The sequence below is a fragment of the Cicer arietinum genome, chromosome 7 (assembly GCF_000331145.2).
Source record: "Cicer arietinum cultivar CDC Frontier isolate Library 1 chromosome 7, Cicar.CDCFrontier_v2.0, whole genome shotgun sequence".
NCBI classification, from domain to species: domain Eukaryota; kingdom Viridiplantae; phylum Streptophyta; class Magnoliopsida; order Fabales; family Fabaceae; genus Cicer; species Cicer arietinum.
In genome coordinates, this window is record NC_021166.2 from 6,970,905 (window position 1) to 6,993,800 (window position 22,896).

A 22,896-nucleotide genomic window follows, 5' to 3' on the forward strand; every position below is an offset into this window, starting at 1 on the left:
ATATGGAACAACTATCAAATATGAAACGACTACCAAATATGGAATGACTACTTAGTGATTGACTACCAAATATGTGTTTGGCTACTGAAGTCAGGAGTGAAAATTGGCTATGACATCAAAGATTTGGCCACCTGGATTTTAGGAGTCTTCAAATGTTAAAAGGCAGAGACATGGTGCAAGGACTCCGTGAAATTGATATACCAAAGCAACTATGTAAAGAAAACTGTCTGGCCAAGTAGCATAGGAACTCATTCAACTATGAAGTTCCAACTATATCATCAAATAAATTAGAGGTAATTTTTCTTGATGTTTATGGTTCACTTGAGGAGGTTTCACTAGGGGGAAACAACTATTTGTGTCATTCATTGATGAATTTACAAGAAATACATGGATCTAACTAATTAAAAGAAAAAATGAAGTGCTTATTGTGTTTAAGAAACTCAAAATAATGGTAGAAAAACAAAGTGGTTGTGGTCTTAAAGTGATTAGGATAGATGGATGAGGGGAATACAATTTTCATCTGTTTTGAGGGGGAAAAAAGGAACGATACATGAGTTTACTACGCTATACACACCACAACATAATGGTGATGTAGAAATAAGAGATAAGACCATGTTGAACATGGCAAAAAATATGTTAAAAGAAAAGAAACTACCTCATAAGTGCTGGGGAGAACCAGTATCAACTGTTGTCTATATATTGAATAGATGCCTTACAAAGAGACTTGACACTAAGACACCAGAAAAAGCTTGGTCTGATAAGAGACCAAATGTGAGTCATCTAAGAGTATTTGACTCAGTGTGTTTTAGACATGTGTCTGCTCAAAACATAAGAAAACTGGAGGATAGGATTGAGCATATGGTGTTGCTAGGCTATGAATCAACTAGAGTGGCACGTCCCGTGTCATTTAAAAAAAAAATATAATAATAATTAATTAATAATAGTATTAGTAAATAATAAATAACTACCCCACCCACACCCACTCTCTTTCTCTATCACTCTTATCCACCTCACATTTTCCCTTCTTCTTCTCCTCTTTCTTCTATCCCTCTTGGCGAAGACAACCCCTCTCCCATTTTTTTTTTGTTTTTTTTTCTTCTCCTTGCTTCTTCTCACTCCACAATACTTAAACCTTCAACCCTTAGAACAAATTTAACATCTCCAATAGCATAATTTCTCATACTCCTACAAATTCTCTTGGTTTGAATTTTGAGTTAAGGTTTGTGCTCTAAGGAAGGAGAAAGGTACCCATCTCTTGAGAGTTGTTTATTGAGACTCTTTGAGGTAAATACACAACTCTAATGCTAGTATGAATATCTAGAAAAATGTAGTTTTGGTTAAAAATCTTATTTTGTGCTTATAGTAGATTTAAATAATTTTTATGGTTTCCTAGAGTTAACTAAACTTTAGAATAATTTTTCTAAAGTCTTGAGAATATTTTTTTTACTCAGATTTGTCAGCTGAGGTCTTGCCAGCTACTCTGAGGGTTGTTGGAGAACAAACTTAGGAGATTCTCCATAGTTGTGAGTTGACGACGGTCATCATTATATATTTTTATAAAGCTATCATTATTATTTTACTTGTTTTCTATATTAAAGTATTTATTGAAAAATTGGAGAGCACAACCTTCGATTTTTTCTCGATTTCATTCATAATTATTTGCATGGTCTTTGTTATGTGATATATTTGTAGTTTGATTTATTTATGAGTTATAAAGTCTTTTAAATACGTGTTGTGAAATCGTTAATTGTGGTAGGTGCTCCTAGTCACCTCGTTTTGATTAGGGAGAGTTACCCGTTAGATGAAGTCGTTCCTATGAGAAATGTCATCCGTAGGACGAAAGCGCTATCAACGAGACGTAAGCTCCCTAATTGATACGTGATGATGCGTTGCGGGATTGAGAGGAGATGACTGACTGTTAGATGAAATCACCCCTAAAGGAAAGGTCGTCCTTAGGAGGAAATGGCTATAAATGAGATAAAGCCGCCTCTTGGTTCTCAAAAAAATTGTATTTTTACTTGTTTGATTTTGTATGACGATTTTAAGGTTATTCATTTTAGTTTCGCTTCGCTATTAATTTAATTTTTAATATTTATATATGAACAACTAAATTATAAATTTAATGATTTTATTATGTGTATAACATAATCGCCACAAGATTATAAAACAATTATTTATGTTTTTTTTGTGTGTTTCCCTTCTAGTTGATGGTGATAGTTGTCTCCTCACTAAGTCTTTGTGACTTACCCCTTCACGTTGTTTACTTTTTTTTAGATTCACAGGAAGTTGAGTAGCAAATTGTTAGTAGATTTAAGTCTCAATCATATTTGTTTTGGTAGAGCTATTTGATCGATGATCCTTTTTTCAAAATTATGTTGAGTCGTAATGTATTTTGCAGCTATTGGAGTTTAGATAGTCTTTTTGGGAAATATATTAAACAATTAGATTATGCTATTTGGAATATGAATTGAATGAGTTAATACTGTAAATAAGGATTTTACAAATTTGGGAATGTTGAAGTTATAAAGGATACTCTGTCGAAATTTCAAGAAAAATTATATATATTTTTTTGAAATGGTTATTGAGAACAATTTAGTTGTTTAATTGTTAAGTTAGTTCATAGGCTTTTCAGGTTAGGAGTATAGTTTGTGCGCCGGTCATTGCATTTAGTTTTTGGGTCGTGACATAGAGGCTACAAGCTTTATGATTCAAACAAAGGAATAATGTTTATAAGCAAAGATATACTAGTGGATGAATCTAAAAGATGGAATTGGGAGACAGGTGCCACAACCAACTCAAGCATAGCAGTGATAGTTGATCTTGATGATGATTAGTCAACATGTCTAGTAGCATAGCCAGATCCAGACCCAGTGAGACGATCTAGTAGAAATAAATAAACTTATGTAAGATTGAACAACTTTGAAGTAGTATCTGATTCACAATCAATGCAGATTGTGAGTTGATACACTTTGCATTATTAGTTGCATCAGAATCGGTCAGTCATGATGAGGCCCTAAGTGATCCAAATTGGAGACTAGCAATGGAAGACGAGCTTAATGCCATTGAAAGAAAAAAAAAAACCCTGAAGGCTGATGACATTATCTATGCACAAAAGACCAATTGGTGTGAAATGGGTCTATAAAATAAAAATGAAGCCTCATAGTGAGATTGCCAAGTACAAAGCCAAACTTGTAGCGAAAGGGTTTCTGCAAAGACCTGGACTGGACTGGACTATGATGAAGTGTTTGCATTAGTGGTCAGGATTGAAACTGTAAGGCGTGTGGTGTCAATAGCTAGCTACAAAGGTTGGGCCATGCATCAACTAGATGTGGAGTCACCCTTCCTAAATGGACCGTTGGATGTAAAGTCAACATTTCTCAATGGACTATTGGATGAAGAAGTTTATGTAAGACAACCACCATGATAGGAAATAAAGGGAAGAGAAGACAATGTATATAGACTAAGAAAAGCCTTGTATGGCCTAAAGCAAGCTCGTAGAGCCTGGAACAAAAGAATTCACAGATTTCTCCTATAACTGCAGTTTGAAAAATATGTGAATGAGCATTGAGTCTATGTTAAAGCTCGGCAACCCTACCTACACTACTAATATGTCTTTATGTTGATCTATTAGTAACTAGATGTGATGAAGCTGAGATAGTCCAATTTAAAACTAGAATGAAAGAAGAGTTTGAAATGTCAGGCTTGGGCATATTGTCATATTTCCTTGGAATTGAGTTTGTCACCATGAGAAATGGAATATTCATGCACCAAAAGAAATAAGCTAATGATGTATTAGAGAGATTTAACTTGCAAGACTGCAATAGCACCAACGTTCCTTCAAAAATAGGGTTGGTATTATCAAAATAAGGAGATGAAGAGCTGATTGAACCTATTTTGTTCAAGCAAGTGGTAGGAACATTGATGTACTTGTGTAATACAAGACCTGACATATCCTATAGTGTAGGGATGATTAGAAGATACATGGAAAAGCCGAGAATACCCATTACTTGGTAGCAAATAAGATATTGAGATACATCAAAGGAACTGATGAGTATGGCCTGTTATATCCTAGAAGTTCAGATGTAAGTGAAGCTGAATTAACAAGATACACTGATGTTGACTGGTGTGGAGATAAGGATGATAGAAAAACCTATATAGGTTATGTGTTCATGGTGAATAAGAAACTAGTTTCATGGTGCTCAAAGAAGCAAATCAAGGTAGCTTTATCTTCATGTGAGGCTGAATACGTGGCCGCATCAATGGGAGCTTGTCAAGCTCTATGTCTGACATAATTGATGGTTGAGATGGGATTGAGAAATGAAGAGCCATTGAAGATGTTGATTGACAATAAATCTACAATAGACCTACCCAAGCATCCAATTACACATGGAAGAAGCAAGCAAATTGAAACACAATTTAATTTCTTGAGAGACCAAGTGATAAAAGACAAACTGAAGTTGAAGCATTCTAGCACAAATGAGCAAAAGGCAGCCATCCTTACAAAGTCCTTAAAGAGATTGAACTTTCAAGAGATAGAAAGCAAGCTTGGAGTAACACCTTTAACCATTTTGAATTAGGAAGAATGTTGAAATTGTAATTAATAACGATAGTTAGAAGTTTGTTAGAAGTTGTTGGGTGATTAGTAGTTAGTTATGACAATTTATCTTGTAAGTGTGCGATATAAAACCAAGTGCAAGTACACTTACTTGTAATGTGAGCGATAACATATTTTTGATTCTCTTCATTTCTTTCTTCTTCCATTCTTAATTCTCTCAATTTAAATCAACTAAATAGAAGTAAAACAAGTGTTCTAACAATTTAGTCAGACCACGATGAATCATTCAGTCTTTTTTCTTCAATTCAACTTGGAAAAATTGAATGTCACAATTCTTGTTTAGATTCTTTTTATAAATGAACATTAAAGTAAGAAAACAAGAGTGTATGAATTTTTAGATTACGAAATTATTATGATACGACTAAAATTACTAAGTTATTATACGCATTAAATTTTCTTAATAATATATTTTTGTCTATTTTTCCTCACTTAATCTAAACGTAATTGAGTTTAATGTTTTATGCTGGATGTCTCTTGGGTGCAAAATAAAACAGGAATCTGATTTTTTAAGACAAGAGGTATCTAAATATTTAAAAACCATTTAACTGTACAGTTGGCCCTATAAAAAAAAAAAAAAAAAAAAAAAAAAAAAAAAAAAAAAAAAAAAAAAAAAAAAAAAAAAAAAAAAAAAAAAAAAAAAAAAAAAAAAAAAAAAAAAAAAAAAAAAAAAAAAAAAAAAAAAAAAAAAAAAAAAAAAAAAAAAAAAAAAAAAAAAAAAAAAAAAAAAAAAAAAAAAAAAAAAAAAAAAAAAAAAAAAAAAAAAAAAAAAAAAAAAAAAAAAAAAAAAAAAAAAAAAAAAAAAAAAAAAAAAAAAAAAAAAACATGTACATAGTTGACAATTCGTGATCCGGTTTGGACAACTTTTTTTAAGATGTTTGTTATAGTGAAATGTACTCTCTCTCTCTCTCCAGTTTTATATTTAAGAAAAAAAATGTACACATAAGGAATCAATCAATTTTAGTAGTACTGTAAAAATAAATGAATCAACTCTTAAAATTATCTTTGTAATACTTTTTCTTATAAAAGACCTTTGAAATACTTTGTTAACACTTAACATATATGTATTACCTACGCATGTTTCTGATGGCGGCTGACAGTTGAAACATTATACAAGTCATCTCCATAGTTGTGACATAGTTTGAAGGTTTTTTTATTATGCTTTGCGAAGAAAGATAATAGCGGACGTTTATCTTCTTCCGGTAACAACATATCAGAGTAGTAAATGACATTGAAAATAAGTAGGAAAATTTAAATTAAATGAAACATTTTATGGAAAAATAACATTTAATGGTAAAAATTGTTGAAAGTTATTTATATTCGAAAACAGATTTCATTAAAAATGATACAAGTAATTTAAAGAGTATCATGGAAAAAGTTTATTAAAATTTTAAAAAATAATTTGTTTTAAGATTTTTTTTTACAAATGAACCGTATAGGATGAAAAGAGTAAAATATTATGACATAAAGGAAAGTTAAAGCAAGAATTGAACAAATTATCTATGGATTCAAAAATTCATGACAATGATTTCGTTGTCTGTGAAGCAATGGAAATACACTAAAGAGTATAGAAAATAGGAATTACTTGTCATAAATTTTTTTGTCGGAAAACAAGTTTGTCATAACATAATCTTTTTTACTCAATTATTTTAAAATAATATATTTTTTGACGGTCCGTCTTAAGATAACAGTTAAACGACGTAAAATTATTTAATTTTTTTTATTTATTTATCAAATTACATTTTTGATTTGTGAAGCAAAAATTTATTTAATATATTTTCTGTTTAAATGTAATTGTGATCTTTGATTTTTTTTAATATTTATTTATTTTTATTCATTTTAATTTTTTTTATAAATAGTATATTTTAGTCTTTTGTCACAATTTTTTTCAACAATTATATAATTATTGTTATGAATTATTGAGATGAGATATTAGATCAGTTGCAAAATTAAATATGCAATTTTAATAAAGATAAAATAAAAATATAGTAAATTTTAATAATTTTATTTGTTTAAAAAATTTATATATATTTTAAAACACACAAAAAAAACATTTTTCAAATATAAGTTTTTATTGGACTAAAATACAGAATTAATAAATGATAAAAGATCAAAATAAATAAAAATAAAAATAAAAGATGAAAACTAATATTAAATAGGAGATAAAGAAATAAAATTATATTTAAGCTTCTATGTTTTTTTGTTTTTTAGAAAAGGAAAGTAGATTGGGAAAAGCAGCAAGGAGGAGTAGGAAATAAAACACGAGAGTCAAATCTGAGCTGAGCCATAAATGAAACCTCACCACAACAAAGTGTTGTTGTGACTCAAACTAACAACAACAACGACAACATCATCATCTCAAATCAACCTCAAATTCTAAGGTTCATTCCTCTCTCTCTCCATCTTTTTATGACACACATGAATATGAAATGGATCTGTCTCCTTTCGTAATTTATTTCCTCTTTCGGTTATTTCATTTGTAAAATTGCTCTGTTTGGTTCTTAGAATTTAAAGAGCTATTCCATTGGTGTGGAAGAACAGAAATGGGAGTGGAGAGTGCCTCTTCGAGTTCAAACTCAAACTCAAATTCCTCGTCGCAGTACGATGAAAACGACAAGAGTAACAAAAACAATAACAGTACTCTTGTTGTTTTGAATGTCTACGATCTCACTCCCATCAATAATTACATGTATTGGTTTGGATTTGGGATCTTTCACTCTGGCATTCAAGGTACTTGCACCATTTTTTCTTTCTTTCTTTCTTTCTTTACTTTAACTTGTTGATCTTATATGTATCTACTTGTTTTTGTTTGTTGTTTTCCACTTGAGTAAGACCATAGAATAGTTCACAGGTGAGAACTTGAGAGCGTAGACAACGTTATTTATAGTCCTGCGTCCACTCTCCTAGTAACCCTTTCCCAGCTTAGAAACAATTTGTCCTTTTTTCTCCAAGAAAGTTCTTTTCTCTATGCGAAAACACCAGTCTAGGCTCCACATTCCGAGTTGTTTTACTATCCAACAGTTGCAATTGGGACCCAGATTTCAGTGTATGGAATAAGAAAGACAAATAATGCCCATAAAATGGTTCAGAATCTCAAAGGATATTTAGACTTTGAATTGAAGACAATAATTTGTAAAACTAAAAAAAATCTATTGAAGCTCTTTTAGGGTGTGTTGGTGGGGGTTTAGGAGGGGAGGGGAGGGCTTTGAAAAAAAAAGGAAGGATGAGGTAGAAAGAATACTGGGCTTTGGAAGGGGAGGGCTTTGGAGAGTTTATTTTTTTTCATAATACAAAATCCCCCCTAATTTTGGGAAACTCAAAAATTGCACAGGAAGAGGGTTTTGATAAATTCTTCAAATGTCAGTATAGGCAAATGTTAGTATAGTTGTTGTTATGGAGTATTTTGCCCTTCATTTTTAACTCTTTAATCTCCTTGATCTCTGGTTTAACACTATATTTTGCATTCTTCTTTATATTTGGTCTTTTCAATCCACACTACTGTGTCTAAGACTTTCACAAGCCAGCTCCGAGAATTTCAAAGTGCATTATACCATTCACAGAAGGATTTCAACTTTATAGTACCAAACATAATATAGGTTGGTTGATTACAAGTAGTACATCAATAGAAAAGCTACATAGGCACCTCATTATCATCAAAATCATTATAACATTGGCATGCTGTCAGTACTTCTGTGCTTGGATTTTAATTTGTAACATAAGCCCCCTGTTATCATAAAAAACCAACCTCGAGGAGATGTTATACGCTGTGTGTTGAGTGAGAGGTTTTATGTGTCTGAAATTATTTTTCCTGGTTGTCGAATGAAAATCAATTATCAATAAATAAAAAATTAGCATACATAAAATTACTGAATTCTATCCATTTGATATGCTAATATGAGGGCTTTTGATCTCTTCTGAATATGCATGCAATTTTTCTATTATTTTTTTAGTCAGAATTGCTCTGATGATGCCGTGTCCTCAAAAAATGTTCTACATTTGTTATCTATGCTGATATGTTCTCTGTTTTTGTTAATTTGTTATGTTGTCCTAAACTTCTAATCCTTGCTATTATTCCTAATATAGAGAAGCTTTTTCTGTCTTTCTTTCTATGTTACTTTTATTCTCAAATAGTGTTTGGTAAAGAGTATGGATTTGGGGCCCATGACTTCCCAGCCAGTGGAGTTTTTGAAGTGGAGCCAAAGAATTGCCCTGGATTCATATATAGATGTTCCATCACATTGGGGCAAGTACATATGAGCCCTTCAGAGTTCAGGACATTTATCGAAAACATGGCTTCAGAATATTATGGGGATACCTATCACCTTATATCTAAGAACTGCAATCATTTTACGGATGATGTTTCATATAGATTGATCGGAAAACAAATCCCGGGTTGGGTCAATCGGCTTGCTAAGCTTGGTAAGATTGGAAAGAAATATTTCTTATCTCTTATAAGCGTAATTTTCACACCTCTATGTATTTGTATTCTTCATATTTATCTTCTGAGTTCTTATTATTAATTAGATTGTAGTTGTCGTCGTCTTCAGTTTGTTTATCTTTTTAGCAAGTTCACACATCTAACATCAATCTTCTTTCTACCCAATTTGTCTGTTTATAAAGTTTAGTGTTTCCTTCTAGTTCTGTTCTTGTAAAGAAAATAACTTCCTCTCAACATAACAAACTTTTTTGTTTTTGGGTGAAGAATATCATTTATTGGTAATAACCAATAAATACAATTCTATGCTGTGATTTCTCTCTTCTAGTTCTGTTCTATACTTCTTGTGTCATGTTATCTCTATTCTTGCAGACTACACAGACATAATTGTTATAAAAATAACAATGAAAATAATACCAAGTTCAATCTTTTGGTCAAAATTTCAGGTGCTTTATGCAGCTGTCTACTTCCTGAATGTCTTCAAGAAACAACTGTTAAACAGATACCCGATTACCATGAATGCTCGGGTGTGTATATTGTCTTGTTCCACATTTTTTCTCTCGCTGAACATGTATCTAGTTTTCCATCTTGTTCATATATGTAACTTCTGTGCTGTCTCTTTGGTGCCCATTTGCAGAAGATGAATTTATTGACTCTCTCTCAACTCCCACACCCCACGGATCACAAGAAATAGACAACGAGCAAGAAAAGCACCTTCTTTTACCATCAGCTGGTGCCGAGGATGTTACTTTCGTTAAAGAGGCCCATGTAAAGTGAATGTGATGTGTTCTAGGTGAGAAAACCCTCGAAAAATTGCAGTGATTCTCTTTTCGGAATAAATATATATTCTTTCATGGCTTTCTGCAATGTATTTGGTTCATTCATTGGATTTGTAATTGAAGAATTCAAACTATATTTAGTTTGTGTTTTTTAATTTATTAATGTTTTTCTGTGTAAAATTGTAAATGACATCCTTGTCTATAATCTGTATGTTATGTAACACGAAACATTCTGATTTAAGTTATTAAACATTCTTAGTGGATAAGGCAGTTTGTTTGGGAGATTTGTGTAAGAAAAAAAGCTCTTCAAGTTCAAATATGAGTGTTTAAAATTGTTTGGATGATGCTGCTATGTTCCTGAACAATAGTAAAATAATTGCCGATCTCTGGGGCCGGCCCAAGGGAGAGTCAAATGAGCCCGCGGTCTTGGGCTTTAAATATTTTTAGGCTTCATACTCTTGATTTAGTTAATATTATGAATTCTTTTAGAGTTAAATTTTTAGTCTTGATAATATAAATTTCACTCTATTTTTGTAACTAGATTATTCAATAAAAATGTATTCAATCACATAAATGTATTTAATTATTTTGTAAGTTGTTTAATATTTTATCTGTAAATATTTTATGTTTAATATTATAAAATAATTAGACTTAAAAGATTTCTTATTTTATTATTGTTCAATTTTAATAGGTCTCATTTTAGATTTTGCTTTAGCCTCTATATTTATTTGGGCAGGCCTTGTCTCTTGCAAGCATGAATGGATCGGAAAACTTGTATTCTTTGTCGAGATTTATGTTCCAAGGATGGTGACTAATTACTAGCAATGGCTTTTGGCACCAACTTTGGAGGAAAAGTGGAGGGTGGGGTGGTAAACTTGTAGGGTAGCTACTGTTGTTTGCCCTTGACGATTTGTTGCTCAAAGAGAGTTGCCGCATTTTATTTTTTTTGAGTAAGAATTTAATACTTTACAACATTCAATACAATGTATACGGACCACTTGCGCCAAATTATGGTGTTAAATGTTTGCAACATACTAATTGGTTTGTCAAATTTCTTTGTACTTTATCACTCTCAAGTCATTTTGATCATTTTGCATATATTAAAAAAAATGTATAATTAAAAGAGAAATAATATTACTTTTATTAATTATATTTATTAGGTATTGACGACTTAGTGTATTATTAATGTTATAAATATATAATAAAAATTATTTTATTAAAAATTATATAAATAGTATTAATTAAAAAGTACAATTGAAATTGATCAATTCTATTTAATTATTTTAAGACAGAGGAAGGAATATTTATGCATTGCCTATGGATATGAGTAACTATATGACATATATTGTACTCTATTTAGAAACCATGTTGTACTAAAATTTAATATCATTTGCAGTCATTGTTTTAATTGACCTTAGATAGCTTTTCTTGTTATTTATATCAATAGGTATTTTTGGATGTGTGTAGATTTTCCATTAGGGTTGGGATTTTTTTCTTTTTAAATAAGATGTTAAATACTATTATAATTAATTCAATGTGAGGTATGTGTGCAAACTTAGACATGACGTTCAACTTAATAATATCAATATTTATCATTTCAATTATGACTTAAGGATATAATAATAGTTTTTTTTTTGCAATTTATTTTATATAATTTTGAATATATTTTTTTCTCTCATTTTTACAACTTTTCACGTGCTATAATATTTTACCGCAAATTCTTTCGTGACATATTATTTGGTTATTTAGTTTTAAATTTTTGTTATTCTATTTTTTGAAAAAAAATATAAATTATTTTTAAATTTTTTTCCTAAATAACTCTTTTATTTATTACATAATTTGGTGCTGATATTTAAATTTTAGAAGTTGGATGGAATTTTAAGGTTTGATCTTATAATTCTAATTTTTAAGAAAACTAAGCTCTGGAATTTAGTTAAAAAATATAAGAGAGAGATCAAAATTGTCGACTTTTAAAATAGGAGAATCAATTTCGTGAATCAATAAAAATAGATGAACCAAAACTGTAATTAAACATTTATTTTTTCTTTTAAATATGTTGTGCTATGTAAGGAAGGGTATTGATGAAATTACATTAAATTAGGGCTAAACATGAGTAAGATATGGGTGGGTTTATATTCAACATTGCTAAATAATCCAAAATTAAGTCTACAATTTATAGACTCAATTTTGACCGATTTTTGGATTGGTTTAGACGGATTTTAATTAGTGTGGATTTGTCAATCGTGTGGGTCAATTAATTCAGGTAATGATTTTTTTTTTATTTCTTATTGGAATATTCATTTTCTTTAACTTTTTGTTCATTTTATTTTAAATATATTTTTTTAAGAAAAAACATAGTGTTTCAATATTTTTGTCAATGCTTGAGTAAATATTTATAAAACAACTCATTTATCATATGATGATTAAGTGAGATCGAGAGACTCATCTCAAATTTTTTAAATTTTTATACTTAAAATTTTAAGTGATATAGTCAAGTCAAGTAACCGCATCTCTAATTTTTTTCACTCACCCGCATTTATAATATAAACCACACGCATATCAAATTGATCATTTGGATAGCTCGAATTTGGTCGAGTGAACTGATTTTGCTTGTACCTAGGTTAACCAGTACAATTCACATCAAATGGAAGTATCAATTTAAGAATTTATTATTTATTATTAGGTTTTAGGAGTAATGAATATTATGAAGGTCAGGACTCTGGTACCCTGAGCTTTTGGTGGGTAGCTATACTCAAGTGACATGGATGAATTGAGAATCACCAAGTTTATTGATTTTAGGCATATTATATTTATTATTTCTGTCAATTTCACTTGTATTATATATCTTTAACAGAAAAGACTTGTGTGCAAAAAAAATGAAGACAATGTCAGCAAAAGTTGTAGTCAAATGGATGCCAAAAATCATTTACAGAATAGCAATGCCTTCACTGACTCAAGAGTTAAGAACATGTCAACTATATAGATACATAATTTCCTCATTGAAAGTTATAAAACTTAGTACCAATTTATGCAATTAAAAAAACTAAAATAATAATAAGAAAAGTGCTATCTACCAGATAAAATAGTGGATCCTAAAGAGTAATTAGAAGTAGTACAATCAACATGACTAGAAACAGAAGTCAACAACCTTGCTAGATTATTATTATCAGCAGGATCTTCATCAACAGCTAACAAATCAAGAAGAATCATTCTAGTACCTGGTGGTTCTTCCACCCTCACACGTCCTTCAAGCATGTCAACAACTTCAACCATTCTAGGCCTCAACCTTGGTTTCTCTTGTATACACCACAAAGCAATACACACCAATCTATTCACTTCACTCTCATCAACACCTCCAAATTCCACTACCCTTTTATCCACAATTTCCATTAATTTCCCTTCTCTCAATTTCTCACTCACAATTTTAGGAAAAAATTCCCATTTTGTCCTTGACTTGTCGCTAACATCTTCCACTTTAGAAACATTCCTTCTCCCTCCGATCATCTCTAACAGAACCATTCCATAACTATATATATCAGTTTTCTCAGAAATTCCACGTTCTAATAACCATTCAGGTGCTAAATACCCTCTAGTTCCTCTTATTGTTGTCAAAACATGACTCTCATCTTTTCCAACAAGCTTTGAAAGACCAAAATCAGAAACAAGTGCTTTATAATTTTCATCTAATAGTATATTCTCTGGCTTAACATCAAGATGTAAAACAGTAGATCTACAATCATGATGAAGATAACTCAATGCTTTTGCAACATCAATAGCAACTTTATACCTTAAATTCCATGGTAAACAACCACATCGACGCCTCGGTGTCCTATTTTCCTTCAAAGGAAAAATCCAACAATCCAATGACCCATTTGGAATAAACTCATAAACAAGGTACCTAGGTGGTGTTGGAGAATTACAATAACCAAAAAGTCTCACAAGATTAACATGTTGAACACTAGCAATAGCTGCAACTTCTGATCTAAACTCTCTGTCACCTCTTTCTTCACCATGAATTGTTTTCACAGCAACTGAAGTTCCATCGTTTAGAATTCCTTTGAAAACTGAAGCTGATGACCCTTTACCAAGTAGTGCTTGAAAGCCATCGGTTGCTTCTTCTAGCTCCTTGTAACGAAACTTTGTTGGAACCCCTGCAACTTTTCTTAAGAAACTGTACTCTATTCGAAGCTCTCTTCCTTCTGATTTTATCTGTGATTCTAATTTTCTTCTTCTTTTGTTGTAACGTTGTCTTATGAGTATGCATGAAAACACAGCGAGGATTACGGCGATTGAAGCGCCACAGATTAAGAAGAAAGCTTTTGAGAGTTTTAATGACACACGACATATGATGATTACGATTACAAGAGCAACCACTGATATAGCAGCGATCGTGTTCACTTTTCTGTCTTCCATTCAAACTTTATTATTTTTTTATATGTTTTGTTTTTTAAGATGAGATGGACAAAGATTCTGTTTATGGTTCCAGGTTCGTTAGTTATATCACAGGAGCAGAGTGAGTGGGTAGTTAAATTTATATGGTTGTTGTAGATTTAAATACTTATTTATTGGGACCATTTTTTCATGTTCTATGAGATATTAGTTGGACTTTACAATATATTTATTTATCTTATTGTGGTTGATTAGAAACAACCAAGAAATTTAAATGTAAAGACCAGGTTTATGTGCATACAGTACCACGATGTTGGCTGTATAATTAAATTTTAATATTCATATTTTTATTTTAAAAAAAATTAAAATTTACATCATTCAATATTGATCAATGTAACTCTCTAGAATCTAAATCTTAACTGAAGAAGAGATTCAGCTTCCTTGCACTTGGGATTTCACACATTTATGAAGTAAGAAATCAGTAATTCTTTAATTAAAATCGGACATTTCAAATTTATGATTAATATTTTAAAATTAAAATTAAAATTTTAATTTTTAAATCTTACGATCAAGATCGAACAGTGATATATATTTGAATATGTGAATGCATCAAAAATTTAACAACACCGAATCAAATTCCTTAAAGTGGGACAACCTTGTATTTTTCAAGAGCAAAGAATAGTTCTACGTAACTTAGAGTTCGATTTGGTCAAAGTTTGAGTTCTAGACCATATTGACGAAATAGGACATTGAGATATTGTTGACGTTTTTTTTTTTTTTTTTTTTTTTATTTTAAATCAATACACCCAATATCTCGCGTTCTCGTGTATATATTTTCAAGCGTCAAAATATTTAAGATATTTACGTTTTTTTTTTTTTTTTTTTTATTTTTTTAAAGTCAACAATTGAGTTCTACTATGTAACGACGAAGGGGAAGGGAAAAGCCTTCATATGATTGCACGTGAGAGATTATGATAAATAAGTCTTCCATTGAGTTGTTATCGTATACTGGTACTACTTTATTATTTTTATAAGCATTTCTTTCTTTTTTTTTTGACAAAATTTTATCAGCATTTATAAAAAAAAATAAAAATCGCTAATTTAGTAGAGAAAGTGCACTATCCACTCTAAAGTGGAACTCAATTGAGTTTCTAATCTCCATCGTGAGTCATGATATAAATGTGGAATTATGCCAGAAAGTGATTCAATAATCTTGGGGGTGATATAGGGTTGTTTTGTTACATATTATAAAAAAAATTATTTTCGTATTTTATAATTTAGAAATTATTTGTTAGAATTTTTTTTATAAAAAAGTTATTTTATGTTTATTTATCTTGATTGAAATAATTTTTTATTAAAATAGTCAATTATCAAAAATAATTTTTGAGAGATTACTCAAAACTACTCATTTAAAATCATTTTTATATTATTTTTGTATTGTAATTTTTTTCAAAAGTTATAACATATGGATGAAAAATCTTAAACGTGTTATTTTTTTAAGAAATAAGTGATTAAATTTTTATATGAAAAAAATGATTATTTTAAAAATAAGCTTTAACAAATATACTCATAATCCATGATTTTTTCTTCTTCTTCTTCTTCTCAAAAACCAATTTTTTTTGCTATTATTAGATCTTCCATCTCAAGTCGTTGGGCCAAGAATGCTATTTGATCCAAGTTCCGAATACCACGTCAATTATTTATTTTTTTTAAATTGAAAATTTCTTTGTTTACCTTCAAATTTTGTTAGAATAGGATAATCCAAAAGTTTATTTTATACGTATAGATTCACCAATCTAGTCGCATGTTAGACCTATGCTCTAAGGGTATGTTTGGTTGTGAGAAGAAAGTGGAAAGAGAAATTAATATGTAAGAAAGAATGTGAAAAGAGAAAAACAATATATTTGATGTATTGTTTTGTATAAGATAAAGATAATAGAAATAGAAGAGAGAAATATATTTTTCTCTCTTCTTTCATTTGATTGAATAGAAAATTTTAAAATAGAAATTATATTATTTTTGGAAAGACAAAAATGCCCTTAAACTAAAAAAATAAAAGCTTAATTGTAATTTTAGTCTCTCTATTTTAGTTGAATTACAAAAATAGTTTCTCTATTTTATTTGTCCTCAACTTTGGTCTCTCAAACAAAATATTGATTCAAAACTTGATGAAATATAATTTTTTTTAATGATGTGTAAAAAAAAATGACGTTGAATATTACATGTGGATTAATTACATTTTATCATCGTCTTCTTCTCCGTTCATGTTCATAGTCTTCATCCTATTATTCTTCTAAGTCGTCGTCGTCTTCTTGTTATTCGTTCATCTTCGTAGACGGAATCAAAAATAGAGAAAACAAAATCACCTCCAAGTTTGCTCGATATTGGAACAAAAAATAAAAAACAGAGAACACGACGTAGAAGCAAACGATTAATGAGAAATTGAATGAAGAGGTGAAGAAATAACATGAATCATGAAGCGAAGAAGAAAATGATGGAATGAGATTATGGTTCGACTCGCATTTGACTTTAGAAGCTAATGTTCGTTTCTAATGAAGTTGTCTTCTTCAGCCGTCAAGGAATTATGAATCAGAACAGGAATGTGTGTTTTATTTATTTATTTATGTTTTTGTAATTAAATGATGTAATAAAATAGAAAATGTATTTTAAAAGTAGAAAATGTGTTTTAATAATAGAAAATGTGTTTTACAAAGTTGGAATAATAACACTAAAATATAATTAATTTACATGGAATCTTCTATATAATTTCTTTTTGACGCATTGTTAAAAAATGATATTTCATCAAGTTTTATACTAATATTTTATTTGGAGGATCAAAACTGATAATAAATAAAATGAATAAATTATTTTCGTGATTCAGTTAAAATAGATGATTCTAAACTACAATTAAGCCAAAATAAAATTTTTATACTCAAAAGAATAGTTTAGCATGGGACTCATGAGTATAAGTGACAATAGACAAGGCTTTGACACACTTCTCTTCCATTTCTTTGAATAATTTGAGTGGATGATTTTTGTTTGGGATTAGGGATGAGAATAGGTTAGGCCGTCCGTTAGGGGCTTATGGTTTGACCTATTTCTGGTCTGGTCTGACCTATTTAATAAAAAGGTTAAAAAAATCTATTAGGTCTGACAGACTGGGCTATATATATTTTATTATTTATTAATGTTATTTTTTTATTATTATATTAATAATAATATTTCCTATTTTAAATTCTATCAATTATACAATCATTCAATAGTCATTCCATATTCGGTCTTCATTCCATATTTGGTAGTTGTTTCATATTCGGTAGTCATTCAATTAGTCAATCACTCAGTAGTCGTTCCATATTTGTTTGAGAAATGATAATGAGTGTGTTTGTTTCAGATAAAAATATATTCTTTGAAATCAAAAATTATTTTTTGGGTTTAAATGATGTTTGTTTCAGATTTTTTTAAAATTATTTTGTTAGAAAAATTATTTTTTGTTTAATATATATAGATATGTACATTAATATTAATATGTGAAGAGCATCATGTGGTATGGGTAGAACATTAAAAATGTTTTAATGTGAATAAGACTTTTAAATATGCTTCCAAGTCAAACCATGCTTTTAAAAAGGTCAGGTCAAGCCGAAAAAAAAACCTATGATAGGCCGTAGGCCAAACTTAGGCTTAAAAAATTAATCGTAAATTAAACTCAGACATTTCAAAACCTGACTTATTCCCACCCATATTTGGGATCCAAGGATTTTGGTTCACTCTGACTCCTAATTATTTGATGCACCAAACAAGGTGGATTATGAATCTCTAGCCTAAACTCTCTCTCGGCAACTTCTTTCGTAAAAACTTCTCGCGAAACAAACAAACCGTAAAGATCCAAGTCGGCAAGTAGCCCAGATCCAAGCTAAGGCTAACAACCCCTAAAAATCACAACTAATTTTTGCATGAAGATTCAATTTTCGAGTTGAGTTTTTCTCCATTTGATAAACACTTTCATTTGAAGAGATAGAGACATGAAATGAAATAATGATATTTTGAAAATAGTAGATGAGCACCCGACACATTTTCTTTTTAAAACTTACCAATACATTTATAACGTGAGATACATCTAATCCGCATCTCCACTAAAGATGCAATGAACCTTCAAAATAAATTGAAAACAAAAAAGAAAACTCTTCTTTTACTTTTAATTTGATTGAGTAAATCATCTACAAACATAAATATAAATTTGAGCTAAATAATCTCTTTTTGATTTTTTTTCAATTATATATAATTTGATATTTAAATTGAATTACTTAGATTCATTAGTATACAAATTTTAATAATACATTAAATTATAAATTCAATTAATTAATTTAAATACATAATTAAAAAAATTTAAAATATATAAACTACAAATTAGACTAACAATCACATCAAAATTTTAATTTTGAATATCCAACACTTCAATCTAACCAAACTAGACTAACCATAACTCATAGAAATTTTAATTTATTTTATTTAATAATTCGATCTTAACAAATTAAATTAACTGTAATTTAAAAAATTCAATTTTAATTATCCAAGAGTTCAAATCTAACCTAATTACACTAAATCACTAACAATAGCTTAGAAAAATTAATTAAATTAGAATTTCTAACTTACAGTAAACTTAATTAGGTTAAATTGAACCTTAAATCGTAATAGATATAATTTTTACGTTAGAGTTAATCTAATTAGTTTTTAATCCAATTAATTTATATTAATTTATTAGATCATGAAAATTATAATTTTTAAAATTAAACTCGCCATGGCTTATAGTTAATTAGCGGAAAAAGAAGAATATAAAAATATTGAAATTATTGAGATGTTGTTACTGTATCATAACATACTATGAAGAATAAGTTAGATGAGGTAAAAAATGTACCCGAACATTATTAAATAAAGATATTACCAAATAATTTACTATAATATGCCTCTATATTTCTTTAAATAGAAATGTCTACTAAATAGCAAAAATCTCACCCTACAATTTTTCATACCTAAAACTAAAAGTTATGAATTCTCCGATCTCCATCAAGAGAAGAACGTCATCAGGATGGTAGAGTGATTTTTATCCATGATTTCTTTACTATTTGAAATAACTATGGCTATTTTTGAAAAAAATGTTTCATATAATTTATAATGGATAAATATTTAAAAATAACTTAAAAACAGTTATAACCGCTTTTTATAAGTAGAAAAGATATCTTTCGAACCTTTTATAATTTCTATATATTCTAGAGATGACGGCAAACATAACCTCTGTCTAGTATGACTTTAGTTGTTAGGTTTTAAAATTGTTACAATTATTTCTCTATAATTGATTATCCATTTTACTTTTTCCTACAATATCCCATTTTAATAAAATTCATATATTTTTATTTTCCATTCAAAATTTCACAATATTTGAAATGTTTTTCTTCTCTCAAAATCACCGACCAAAATATAAAATCTCAAATATTACCTTTGTCTTATTTTAAATGTTTCATTTATCTTCTTTTTTTTTTTTTGTCTCAAATTATTTATCATTTTGCAATACTAATATAACATTAATTATTTTTTATTAATATATACTCTTATTTATTGTATTTCAACTCATCAAAATTCACAATCAAAATTCACAACTAACTGTAATTAATAAAAGTATTTAAACAATTAAAATAAGACGTAAGAAGTACCTTAAATAGAAATAAAATGTTAAAGGCACTTCACAGGATAAAAATGACTTCAAGACTTATTATCTCCCATCATTATTATAAGAAAAATTTATTAAATTTTCCATTTGAATGTCAAATACTCAACTATGTTATTAATGTAATGATATATTAAAAATACTAACATTAAATGAGTAAAAAATAATTAATTTTTGCTTATAATTATAATTAATATTTAAATTCATATTTTTCTTATAATAGTGATTAGATCAAATATTCATTTTAATTTAAAATAGAGAGATTTAATTGATTGGTTGAAAAACTAAAGCTAAAACTAAAATTTCATATAGTTTAAACAAAGAAGGCCAAAAGTCCAACTTTAATTTTGACTCATCCAAAAATCCTATTTAAATCTTTTAATAAAGGGATAAAAGAATAGATATGTATTTTGTTTTCAGTTGCTGATACTACGGCTTATGATCTTTTGTGGAATATTTAATAACAAAAATAAAACAAAATTGGCACGAACTACGAAAGTTTAGGTACTTATCCTCTATGTTGCACTTCGAACTAGAAATTGGTTCAATTGCCTAACACAAGTTAATTGGTTGGCTCGAGTTAATTCAATTTGTATGGTCACATACCGAATTTCATTATAATCAGCTTATATACAACTTCCGTTCTGCGCAATAAAAAAATTTGTTCTCAAAATTAAATATTCTTTTAATTTTTAATATATATATTTTTTCAATTGTATTTTTTAAATAATTGATGTTTCTACAATTCATTTATAAATCAAAGAATTTTCGTACATTTTTTTATAAATTAATAAATTAACGATTATTTTTATAAATTAAATAATTATTTGTCGATTTTTGTATTTTAGAAAATATATTCATTGTGTATATATATTATACTAAATTTTTATATTTTATTATAAAAAATATTCAATATTTGTTATTATAAACGCTAAATTTTATTTTACTAACACTTTAAGTAAATAATATTTAATTATTATAATTTAAATGCTGATTTAGCAATTAATTTAAATACTAAATCTATTGGTACATGTGGAATGTACTATAAAAAGTATCTTAATTAATACTTATTGTATGACTTTGATATTATATTTTATTATGTATTTATAGAATTGACAATGTATTTGTAACTAACAAAAATAATTTAATAAAAAACTTATTTTCTCTTTCATTTATTCATTTTTTAATATATAAATAATTTCATTATTATGAAATGGACAGAATAATTCATTCACACGTCATCGCTATTTTCCCCCTTTAGCATTCTAATATTTGCGGCTTATATTATGATATTAATATTGCAATAGTCCTCTTTTATGTATCTCTTATGACTTGTGAAGGGGTTTTGATTAATCCAATAAGTATATGCACATGCAATGCCTTTAATTACTCTACAAGTTGCTTTTATGCTAAGCTTTAAGCTATAGTTAATTTGTTGACTTCTAAATTTCATCTCTATACACTTCATTAAATTGTGACTATAACTAAGCAGCAAGTAGACCGCATCCTAAAACCAACGTTTTTCACATCCGAAAGCAAAAGGTACCTTAATTTGAACAAAAACAACCACCTCAACTTAGTTTATAAATATAAACATAGACAACATACTTTGTTATATATCTTGAATAATGCATAGATCTTATTCATCTAGTATTGTAAGAGCCTCTGATGAGTTATCTGTTAACATTTCAGCAACACTTTTAGAAATGGCAACTAATTCCAATGGATATTTGCCGATAAATCGTTCTGTGTTTGATGGTTCCAAGAAGGAAATTCCTGTTCATGGTAAGTCATCATCGACAGGACAAAAAGCAATTCATCTCATACCTGTTGTGCTTATCTTTTGTGGTTTAGTTCTTTGGATTTTCTCTCATCCGTGAAATTCATGTATACATAAAAGGGCAAAATATAATACCATTTCTTGCTTTTTTATGTTTTCCTTTTTACCAACACTTTAAATATATAATTGTCGTTATATGTATTTTTATTTGGATCATATATATATACCCGTCCTCTCTTACTTTTTTTTTTTGTGCGAAGCTTATATCATTTATATAAGTGGTGCTATGTAGTAAGAAACTTTGTGGAGAAAAACTTGACAAAACAGAGTTCAGAAAAAATAAAGAAACGAAAGAGAGGGAGAAGAAAAAAAAAGTACACCGATGGTATTTGGTATGGAAGAAAGTTTTGCCTAGTATTTACAAATGTTTATGTGATCCACATTGTACTAATATTTTGATCATAGAATTATTTTAAGACTTACTTTTAATCTTAGGATATAATAATCATACATTTTAATTACAAATTATGTTTGATTTGAGTCTAAATATTTGATAGCTTAAATACCGTGTCATTTTGTGACAGGCTATATATCAAATATATAAGTTTTTATAGATTTTTTTTTTTATTTTGGCTGGACCCAAATGCACAAGCCCACCAGCATCCTTTGCAAAATAGTCATCATCTTCACTCGTTTACTGTGATTCGGGTCGCTACATGCTTGTTAGGTTGACTCAACACACTCATCTATTTTAGGCAAACGTAAAAATAACAGATGAAGGATAAACTAGTTGATAGAAAATGAAGTTATAAAATATATGACATAACCTAACTGGTTGAATTTGACACGTTTGATAAAATTAACGCTGAGAAAATAATAATTTATTTTTATTAAAAAGGGACAGATTTGTTCCCTACAATACTAAAATTCCATAAATAATTTATTTATTTTTTATTATTTTTCTTCTTTAACATTGTAACAAAGTCAATGACAAAAATTATTCAACTAAATATCAACAATACCTGGAAATTTTAAAAAAAATATCCATGACATTTTCTAAAATTTGCACCAACAATGTATCAAAAATAAAAGATGTGTTATTTAATTCATATTTACATTGATATATCTATGTAGAGGGTAGTTGCTTGAATGCCGAAAACGAAAAAGAACAAAAATGAGTGA

At 28.7% G+C, this 22,896-nt stretch overlaps 2 protein-coding genes and 1 long non-coding RNA gene across 5 annotated transcripts; 2 read left to right on the forward strand and 1 right to left on the reverse strand.

Annotated features, from left to right (window-relative positions):
* Window positions 1-6,823: 6,823 nt before the first annotated feature.
* Window positions 6,824-10,887, forward strand: LOC101493028 (deSI-like protein At4g17486). Of its 3 annotated transcripts, XM_004508476.4 has the most exons (6): window positions 6,824-6,993; window positions 7,118-7,342; window positions 8,744-9,031; window positions 9,494-9,574; window positions 9,685-9,840; window positions 10,563-10,887. In XM_004508476.4, the coding sequence occupies exons 2-5, from the start codon at window positions 7,156-7,158 to the stop codon at window positions 9,822-9,824; spliced, it is 696 nt and encodes a 231-aa protein (XP_004508533.1). In that variant the 5' UTR covers window positions 6,824-6,993; window positions 7,118-7,155; the 3' UTR covers window positions 9,825-9,840; window positions 10,563-10,887. The 3 variants fall into 3 exon arrangements, with proteins under 3 accessions (XP_004508533.1, XP_004508532.1, XP_004508531.1); XM_004508475.4 differs by lacking the exon at window positions 10,563-10,887 and having other exon boundaries at window positions 7,154-7,342; window positions 9,685-10,108; XM_004508474.4 differs by lacking the exon at window positions 10,563-10,887 and having other exon boundaries at window positions 6,825-6,993; window positions 9,685-10,108.
* Window positions 10,888-12,703: 1,816 nt separating this feature from the next.
* On the reverse strand, window positions 12,704-14,375 carry LOC101493783 (probable receptor-like protein kinase At5g20050). Its single transcript, XM_004508477.4, has one exon. It carries the CDS (start codon window positions 14,237-14,239, stop codon window positions 12,893-12,895), a length of 1,347 nt encoding a protein of 448 aa, XP_004508534.1. The 5' UTR covers window positions 14,240-14,375; the 3' UTR covers window positions 12,704-12,892.
* A 6,906-nt stretch (window positions 14,376-21,281) lies between these two features.
* Window positions 21,282-22,192, forward strand: LOC140918934 (uncharacterized). Its single transcript, XR_012161419.1, has 2 exons — window positions 21,282-21,476; window positions 21,627-22,192. It is a non-coding gene; the product is annotated as an uncharacterized lncRNA (long non-coding RNA).
* Window positions 22,193-22,896: the final 704 nt, after the last annotated feature.